The sequence below is a fragment of the Lucilia sericata genome, unplaced genomic scaffold, assembly GCF_015586225.1.
Source record: "Lucilia sericata isolate MDLA Ls3-8-SP2 unplaced genomic scaffold, ASM1558622v1 Contig004868F_arrow, whole genome shotgun sequence".
Taxonomy (NCBI): domain Eukaryota; kingdom Metazoa; phylum Arthropoda; class Insecta; order Diptera; family Calliphoridae; genus Lucilia; species Lucilia sericata.
In genome coordinates this window covers 3,110-13,321 of record NW_023997373.1, presented here as the reverse complement: position 1 = coordinate 13,321, position 10,212 = coordinate 3,110, and the positions used below count along the sequence as shown (strand labels likewise).

The window sequence follows — 10,212 nt, the reverse complement described above, 5'->3', positions numbered from 1 at the left end:
ATAAGTAAATTTATTGTTTTAAAAAAGTCCTGCTAATTTAAGAATTTTACAACAAAATATATTATTTACAACTTTTTTGTAATTTTTTTTTTAAAAACTTTAAAAATAGTTAATATCATTGTATTTTTAACGAATTTAAGTTTTTATATAATATTTTTGATGAAATATTAATTAAAAGTTTTAAATTTTATAAAATCTAGGAAAAAACTTTTAAAAAATGTTTTACTTTTTACTAATTTTCTTTATTTTATCGATTTTTTATAAGCTACAACAAATACCATTGCTTTTAAGACTATTAAACAATGTGGCAGCACTTGAATACCTATTACATTAGTGTTGCCAATGTGCTTTATTTGAAATGTTAACATTTAGTGTTTACATTAGTGTTGCTAATGTTTGCTTTTATTTAAATATAATAGTGTTGAACTTTACTGCTTAATATTTGTGTTTGTGACTCAACTACGTGTTTAATTCATTAAAATTTCTCTACTTTTTGATTTGTCAAATCGGCCTGTGCCAGTGGGTGTGGCGGCGGTTTAATTTCTACCGGCGCTGTTGTAGCTGAAACAGGTTTAACATTAGACACTTTATTATCCTTGTTCGGTAAGGTTATATCCAAACTATCGGTTTTTTTCATATACAAATAACCGCCACCCATTAGACCCAGTAATGATAAAGTTATTAAGGTCCAACGTAGACCAACATTAAAGCGTAGACCCCTTTAATAAGAAAGTAAACAAATTAATAGTAATTTTCTTTAATTTAAGCCGCTACTTACAAAAATAAAGTATATTTCAGCATATTGACATAGGTTTTATTCAAGGCCGCACCCTCTTCTACCCAAAACATGGGTAACACTACCCTTGGTACTTTGCTAACCTGTTCTATAGCCTCTACTGGCTCCAGATCCAAACTAAATTGCAAACGTTTGCCAGCTCTTAAAGGTGTACCAGACATCTGTTGTTGTGTATTAATAGTTTAATAATCGATTTTTATAGCTTGGGGTCTGAACTTACCAATTCAAAATCTATATAAATGGCATGATCATGTTCATTAGGATTTAAACCATTAACACCTTCCTGTAATTTCGGATCTGCATTGTAAAAGTGAGGCAGAGAAGCTAATATGGGAGCTCCATTACAGGCCTGTAAACTCATGGTACCCTTAGGTGGACAGCTTTCCGGATCATCGGGATCATCACAAAAACAATGTAATTCGGGAGTGTTCTTAAAAATAAATAGTTTATTTAGATGTTCCTGATCTAAAATATCTTACCTTTAAATCCCCAAAATCCAAAGAGAAAAAACTGGCTGGCAAACCGGAATATGAACTTTTACGCACATAATGAGCCCCTAGAGATCTGCACAGATCGGGTGTAAAAGCCCATAAGCCCTCATCTTTGTGTAGAAAAGGAGGAAACACTGTAGAATCGGTACCGATCAATTGGTTGCAGGCATCACCAGCCCAAACATCCAACTCAGGCTCATCTTGGAACAATATAATTTTACCCATTTTATGAACATTTTTAACCCCCCGACAGGCGGTAAATTTACCAGCATCAGAATTATTAGCCTATTTTCAATAAAAAGAAATATAATAATTTAAATTTGGGAGCAGGAAGTGGGAAGTTGGTTACTCACCGCCCGCATAAATGAGAATAGAAAATGTGTATCATTAACCTGCTGAGCCTGCTTAACATCACCCGTATAGAAGGCCGTACATAAAGCTTTCGAGGCAAATTCCTCCGATGAACAGTCTACATAAAAACCACGAAAGAATATATCCATAAAAGGGGCGGTAAGCACACCTTTATGACCACGAAATACTATCTCAATAGCTTTGACAATTAAGTCCATCATGGCGGCCTTTTCACGTAACACCACCACGGCAATGGGCTGTGAAGAGGAAAATAAAGAAAATTACTACAAATTACTGTTGGGTGGTGGCAAATGAATAAAGAAATTATTAAGTGATTTTAACTGCAATATAGCAGACCCAATAATAAAGTAATTTTAAGACAATTACTTTTTAGATTATTACAAATTCACAAACGTTTAAAGAAAATTGTTTTATTTTCTTTTTAAGGAACAAATTTGAAACAATTCTTTTTGGAATTTTCTCAAAATGTTTGGCTTTGAAACTTTGTTGAAGAATTTTTGTAGTCTATACTATGGTCTGGACTATAAACCCATCTAAAGTCTGAACTATAGACCAGTCTATAATCTTGACTATGAACTTGTCTATAGTCTGGATTATAGATTTGTCTAAAGTCTGGACTATAGCTTAGTCTATAGTCTGGACTATAGATTAGTCTATAGTCTGGACTATAGATTAGTCTATAGTCTGGACTACAGATTAGTCTATAGTCGAGGCTATAGATTAGTCTGTAGTCTAGACAGTCTCGACAATATGTAGTCTGGACTTTAGATTAGTTTATAGTATAGACTATAGATTGGTATATGATCTGGACTATAGATTAGTCAATAGTCTGGAATATAGTCTATAGTCTGGACTAAAGTGTAGTCTTGGGTCCGTACTACCGTTTTGTTTATACTCTGGCCTATTGAACAGTCTCCAGTCTGGACTGTAGATGTGTCTGTTGTCTGGACTATCGATTAGTCTATAGTCTAGACTATAGATTAGTCTATAGTCTGGACTATAGATTAGTCTATGGTCTGGATTGTAGATTAGTATATAGTCTGGACTACAGATTAGTCTATAGTCTGGACTATAGATTAGTCTATAGTCTGGACAATAGATTAGTCTATAGTCTGGACTATAGATTAGTCTATAGTCTGGACTATAGATTAGTCTATAGTCTGGACTACAGATTAGTCTACAGTCTGGACTATAGATTAGTCTATAGTCTGGACTATTTAAGTTTATAGTCTGGACTATAGTTAAGTTTATAGTCTGGACTATATATTAGTCTATAGTCTAGACTATAGATTAGTTTATAGTCTGGACTATAGATTAGTCTATAGTCTGTACTATAGATTAGTCTATAGTATGGACTATTGATTGGTGTATAATCTGGACTATAGATTAGTCAATAGTCTGGAATATAGATTAGTATATAGTCTGGGCTAAAGTGTAGTCTAGGGTCCGCACTACAGATTAGTCTACAGTCTGAACTATAGATTAGTCTATAGTCTGGACTATAGTTTAGTTTATAGTCTGGACTATAGATTAGTCTATAGTCTGGACTAAAGTCTAGGGTCCGCACTACAGTTTTGCTTATACTCCGGCCTATTGAACAGTCTAAAGTGTGGACTGTAGATGTGTCTATAGTCTGGACTATAGATTATTCTATAGTCTGAACTATAGATTAGTCTATAGTCTTCACTATGGATTAGTCTATAGTCTGGACTATAGTTTAGTTTATAGTCTGGACTATAGATAAGTCTACAGTCTGGACTATACATTAGTCTATAGTCTAGACTATAGATTAGTCTATAGTCTTGACTATAGATTAGTCTATAGTCTGGACTATAGATTAGTCTATAGTCTGGACTATAGATTAGTCTATAGTCTGGACTATAGTTTATAAGCTGGACTATAGATTAGTCTATAGTCTGGACTTAGATATGTCTATAGTCTGGACTATAGATTAGTCTATAGTCTGGATATAGATTATATTCTGGCCTATTGAACAGTCTCCAGTCTGGACTGTAGATATGTCTATAGTCTGGGCTATAGATTAATCTATAGTCTGGACTATAGATTAGTCTATAGTCTGGACTATAGATTAGTCTATAGTCTGGACTATAGATTAGTCTATAGTCTGGACTATAGATTAGTCTATAGTCTGGACTATAGATTAGTCATAGTCTGGACTATAGATTAGTCTATAGTCTGGACTATAGATTAGTCTATAGTCTGGACTATAGTTTAGTTTATAATCTGAACTATAGAATAGTCTATAGTCTGGACTATAGATTAGTCTATAGTCTGGACTATAGATTAGTCTATAGTCTGGATATAGGTTACATTCTGGCCTATTGAACAGTCTCCAGTCTGAACTGTAGATGTGTCTATAGTCTGGACTACAGATGTATCTTTGGTCTGGACTACTGATTAATCTATAGTCTGGACTAAAGATTAGTTTATTGTCTGGACTGGATTAGTCTATTGTCTGGACTTGATTAGTCTATAGTCTGGACTATAGATTAGTCTATAGCCTGGACTACAGATTAGTCGTATATCCGAACGGGGTCTTAACTATAGTTTAGTCTATTGTCTTGATTTTTATTAAAAATTCGATCGTCAAACTTTCCTTCTTGTTTCCCTTTCTTCACTTACCGCTATTAATGGATGCACCATAGTAATCACCTCTTCCCCCGTAAGAGGAGCTGAGGCTTTGGCGTTAAATATAAAAGTATTACGCATATGATATGTAACTGTATCCTCTTCATCATTATCTTCTAAATCATATTTAGATTTCCATTCACTTTAAAATAAAATACAAAATTTCTAAAATTTTCGGTATAATTCCATATAATTTTTTTGTAAAACCTACTCAAATACAAATGGTCCGATTTCTTGTAAGTTCGGTTTAGCACCATTTAGAAACTCATCCGGATTGGTGATATTAAAAACATAAAAATAAAAATGCAAAGGAAATGGAGTATTTTCCCATAATTCACGTATATCCGAACCGGGTTTTAAATTTACTTGTTTTTTCAAAACTAATTTTAATATCTTCGGAAATATTAACCAACCATTCATAATGGCAAAAACTAAAACCCCACCCGATACTATTAAAAGTCTATTACGATTTATTTGCATTTTTTTGTGGGAAAATTTTAAGTTTTTGTAATAAGAATAACAATTTAAAATTAAACGAAATATATAGAAATCGTTTAAAACAGCCAATTTGCTTTTTGTTTAATTCGTTTTTTTTGGTGTTTTTTTATTCTTAATTTAACAACCGTTTTGTTTGAATTTCTATTAACAACTAAAAATAATGTTGCAAAAAAATTAAATGTTTGTTTTAAAATTTTTATTCATTTACAATTTTAATACGTGCGAACTTTTGCAGTCAAAAACAAATCGTTTTGATTTTTTTCTAATAGTTTTTCCCATTGTCATTTTTTTATAGAAAATAATCTTTATTGTTTTTATGTATCTATATAAAAGGGAAAATCCTATTTGAGACTTTGAAAAAATGTGTAATTATTAATATTACATATTACCTTTATTTTTTTCTTCTTCGTCTACTAGCAATTATAAAATGCATTTTTTTTTAAATTTTTCTCTAAGGTGGGTAACAGAAGACTAAATATCTGTCTATAGTCTGGACTATATATCAGTCTATAGGCTGGACTATAGATATATAGTCTGTATCGATATATCAGTTTATAGTGTGGACTAAATATCAATGTGTTGTCAAACCTATAGATCAGTCTATAGTCTGGACTATAGATCAGTCTATAGTCTGGACTGTAGATCAGTCTATAGTCTGGACTATAGATCAGTCTATAGTCTGGATTTTAGATCAATCTATAGTCTGGACTATAGATCTGTTTATAATCTGGACCATAAATGAGGCCATAGTCTGCACTATAGTTCAATATTTAGTCTGGACTTTAGAACAATCTATAGACTGGACTATACATCAGTCTATAATCTGTTTATAATCTGGACTATAAATAAGGCCATAGACTATAGTTCAGTCTATAGTCTGGACTATAGATCAATATTTAGTCTGGACTATAGACCTATCTATAGTCTGGACTATACATCGGTCTATAGTCTGGACTATAGATCTGTTTATAATCTGGACCATAGTCTGGACTATAGTTCAGTCCATAGTCTGGACTATAGTTCAGTCTGTAGTCTAGACTATAGTTCAGTCTATAGTCTAGACTATAGATCAATCTTTATTCTGGACTTTAGACCAATCTATAGTCTGGACTATACATCAGTCTATAGTCTGGACTATAGATAAGTCTATAGTCTAGACAATAGATCAGTCTATAGTCTAGATAGTATATCAGTCTATAGTCTGGACTATAGATCAGTCTATAATCTGAACTTCTTTTTAAGATTTTGCAATTTGTCACCAACCACCTAAACGATTTAATATAGTTCCCGTTTTTACGCTTGAAAGCATTTCCAATTGCTTACACTGCATCAAAAAAGTTTTCATTCAAAAGGAATTCATGTTAGAATCAGAAGTTTTTACAAATTTTAATAGAATTTTAAAAAATAGAAAGTTCTCTATTAATTTTTAAATCCGCAAAGTAGACAACACTTCGCTAAAGGTTGCCATATGTTTATGTAAAGTTAGGTAAATACTTTTTCGTCTGAACTAGTTTTAGCGACTTTTTAAGTCCTTTATATTAGAAAACTGTAGGAAAACTTTTCTTGCTTACTGTTGGCTGCAGTTTTTTGCCATTATTTTTATGCGTTTTATATATAGTATATCTATAAATGCCGTTTTATTGTTTTTTTTTTTTTTTTTAATTTTTTCCAAAACGTCAAACATCTTACTCTGTCTAGTTTTAGCGAGAACGTCACACGGTAGTTTGTCCCCCACCTTTATTTTTCATTTTATAGTTTATTTAAGTAACAATTACACTTGAAATTGATATGCTTCATTGGATCAGCAAGAGTGAGAGAGATGGAGAGAAAAAAAAGTACACTGAGATAAAGATAACACTTAAAAAGCTCTGAAATTTACGTTAAAAACTTTTTTAGTTTTTCATTTTTTAAGCACAACATTGGCAACTCTCATGCAAATGCTACTCTGTTTAAATAGAGCTGCCACCTGACTTAATATACTTAAAACGCTCATTTAACATTTAATTTTACAATTTCAGTTAAAATTGAGAAAAAAAAAGTTGTAAATGTTATTAAATATTTTAAATTTTTATACTAAAGTTTAATTTAAAGCCATTATAGAAAAAATCTTTAAATATTTTTTATAAAATCGTTAATTTTTCTCAGTGTTTTACCAAAAAACATTTGTCATTTGTTTCAATTCAATTATTTTTAGGTTTTTTTTTTCAAATGTTTTACTATTTAACTAGAAAAGTTTTCTTTCCACCTATTAAAGGTATTTTGAGAACTTTGCAAAATATTAAGAAAGTGCAAATATTCTCAGCAATTATAAGGCCAAAGTAAAGCTATTGACCATGAGTCATTTTTCTAAAACAGAATTTCTTATTATCAACAATTAAAAGTATGAACAAATATTTATGCTAGAAGGACCAATAAAAAACACAATTACAGGGTAACAATTTCAATTAAAGGTCAAAGTTAAGAAAGAGAAAAACAGGAACATAAGTTTTAACTATAAATCCATAAAAAGTTTAAATTTCTAATTTTCTTTAATGCTTAAGATTTTCATTATAAACTTGACCCTATTATTAGGGGTTAAAGGTCATTAGAAATCTTGTAATTTATATTATATAACTTTATTCTTTAATACAAATGTTAGGTTTTTGTATGATTTCATTAACAATTTTTTTCCTCCAATAACAATTCAATGCTAAATTTAGTTTTATGAATAAGAAAAATAGAAAACAATTATTGCAATTTACTATATTTAAATGTTATTTGCCATTTTCTTCCTCTATTTATTGAAAAAAAGAACTTTTGCGTAAAACATTGATAAAAAATTCATATAATTCACACCTGCTCAATATTCCATAATTATTTAAGTAAATAGTAGACAAATTGAAAGAAAAATATAACGATATATAATACTACACCCGAACAAATAAATAATTACTTGTTTTTTTTTTTTTACCCACCAACACTTATTATTTAAACTATTTTAACAAACAATTAGAGAAGAAGACAATTGAAAAAATATGAAGAAGTAAAACATGGTCTATTAAATATTTTATAGCACCTCCTCGTAAAAATATTTGCAAATACAATTGACTTTAATTGCTTAAATAACAAATAAATATATAAAAACCCACAAAAAAACTTTTTCAAAAATATTCTGAAGAAATTTTTTAAAACTATTTTTCAACAAATTACAATAAAAAGTCATAAAAATGTTGGATTTTTTTTAATTTTTAATATCTAGTTTCAAAGTTTTGTATTTAAACTCTTTAATTAACATTTGACTTAATATTTTTATCTGCTCTTTTAAACATGACATTGGCAACACTTATTTAAGCGATACTTTGCTGAAATAGAGCTGCCACATGACACAATTTACTCTAAATTACCAACACACTTTTATGTAATAAAAAACGTTCAAAATCTATAGAAATTTTATGAAAATAAAGAAAATTTTTATTAAATTTAATGAAAAAATATATAGAAAACCTATAATTTTAGTTTTTAAAGCAATTACGTTAACTACCTAGAATAATTTATAAAAAAATTAAAAAGCAAACTCAAAAATCTTCAAACAAATCAAAAATTTACTTAAAAATTGATAATATTAAATGTATAATTTATTATTGTTGAGTAAAAACTCTTATACAAATATTAAAGTAACTGTTTTTCTCCTCATTACTTAAATTTCACATTGGCAACACTTATACAAACGGTATACCACATGGTCATGTGGCAGCTTTAGTTTAGCTAAATATAAAATATAAATAAAAAACCTAAAAACTTTTAAATTTTACGTTAAATAAAACAAAATCTTGGTAAAAAATAACTATACCGCTTTTCTCTCAATTTAAAGGAATTCCATTAACTTTCTTAAATATTTTATTAAAACATTATTAAGGCAAGAGAGATTTGTTTAATTCTTAAAATATATTTTTAAAAATATTAAGATAAAACTCCATGTTTTCTATAAAAATGATGAAATTTTATTCTAAAACTTAATTATTTAGTTCTTCTTTCTTAAACGTCACATTGGCAACACTTATTCTAACTGTATTTTATTAAAATAAAGCTGCCACATGTTAAAATAAAGTTAATGCATAGATTCCACCTTTTTATAAATAGAAGTCCTTGAAACTTTTAAATTTTAGCTTAAATAAAGAAAACTCAACTTTTTTTTAATTTAATAAAATTTGATTAAATTCCTTAAATATTTCATTAAAAAATTATAAAGGCAAAAGATATTTGGTTAATTCTTTTAGTAAAACTTTAAAAATATTAAAATAAAACATGAATTTCTCTAAAAATTAAGAAATTTTAATGTAAAACTTTATTAGTTTTGTTTTTTAATTCTTAAACTAACAGTTGCCTTAATGTTTGACTTCTACTTTCTTACGTCACATTGGGAACACTTATTCTAACGGTATTTTGTTAAACTAAAGCTGCCACATAGTAAAATAAAGTCTAAGCATAAATTCCACTTTTAATAAATAGAAATTTATAAATTTTAGTTTAAATAAAGAAAAATAAAAGGAGTTTATTAAAAATTAAAATTGAATAAAATTTAATTAAATTTCTTAAACATTTTATTAAAAAGTTATAAAGGCAAGACAGATTTGGTGAATCCTTGAAGTAGAACTTTAAAAATATTAAAATGAAACATAAATTCCTATAAAAATGAAGAAATTTTAATGTAAAACTACATTAGTTTTGTTTTTTAATTCTTAAACTAACATTTGGCTTAATTTATTACTTCTGCGCAACATTGGCAACACGTATTTAAACGGTACTTTGTTAAACTAGAGCTGCCACATGGTAAAATGTAGTGAAAGCATAAATTCCACTTTTTATTAAATAATAAACCAAGAATATAAACATTTTTACTTGAATAAAGCAAAATTTTATTACATTTTGTGAATTTCCATAAATTTTAATAAAATTTCATTAAATTCCTTCATAATTTTTTTATAAAAATTAAATTTTTAGAAGTAGAAATCATGAAAATACTAATTTTTTTTCGCTTTTTTCTTTAAAATTTCTTTATTCTTAGAACAAGAAACTCAAATTTGAAATGTTATTTATTTTGTTTATTCAAAAACTCAATACTAGCTTTTAAATGTTATTTAAAACATTTTATAACACCCAAACACGTATTGTTTTTTTAATTATATAGAATTTTAGCAACATTTGCTTTAAAAATTTATTAATTTTATTAAATAAATCGGAGATTTATAATAAAAATTGTAAATAAAAGTGTAATTAAACTGGTTTTTCAACTTTGTGGTTTTATCTTTTTTTTAAATTCAAATTAATCAAAAAATTTGAAAAATATCTTACAGTTTCTTTTATAATAGCTGCAGTTAATTAAAAACTGGTTTTCTTAAAAAAAATTATAAAATTATTTACACTTAC

The 10,212-nt window shown here is 28.2% G+C and overlaps 1 protein-coding gene across 1 annotated transcript; it reads right to left on the bottom strand.

The window, feature by feature from the left end:
* Nucleotides 1-220: 220 nt before the first annotated feature.
* Nucleotides 221-4,959, bottom strand: LOC119615316 (sensory neuron membrane protein 1). Its single transcript, XM_037971383.1, has 7 exons — nt 4,520-4,959; nt 4,303-4,450; nt 1,641-1,895; nt 1,276-1,572; nt 1,017-1,226; nt 779-957; nt 221-719 (listed from the first exon to the last, which is right to left on the bottom strand). The coding sequence occupies exons 1-7, from the start codon at nt 4,786-4,788 to the stop codon at nt 476-478; spliced, it is 1,602 nt and encodes a 533-aa protein (XP_037827311.1). The 5' UTR covers nt 4,789-4,959; the 3' UTR covers nt 221-475.
* Between the last annotated feature and the right edge of the window lie 5,253 nt (nt 4,960-10,212).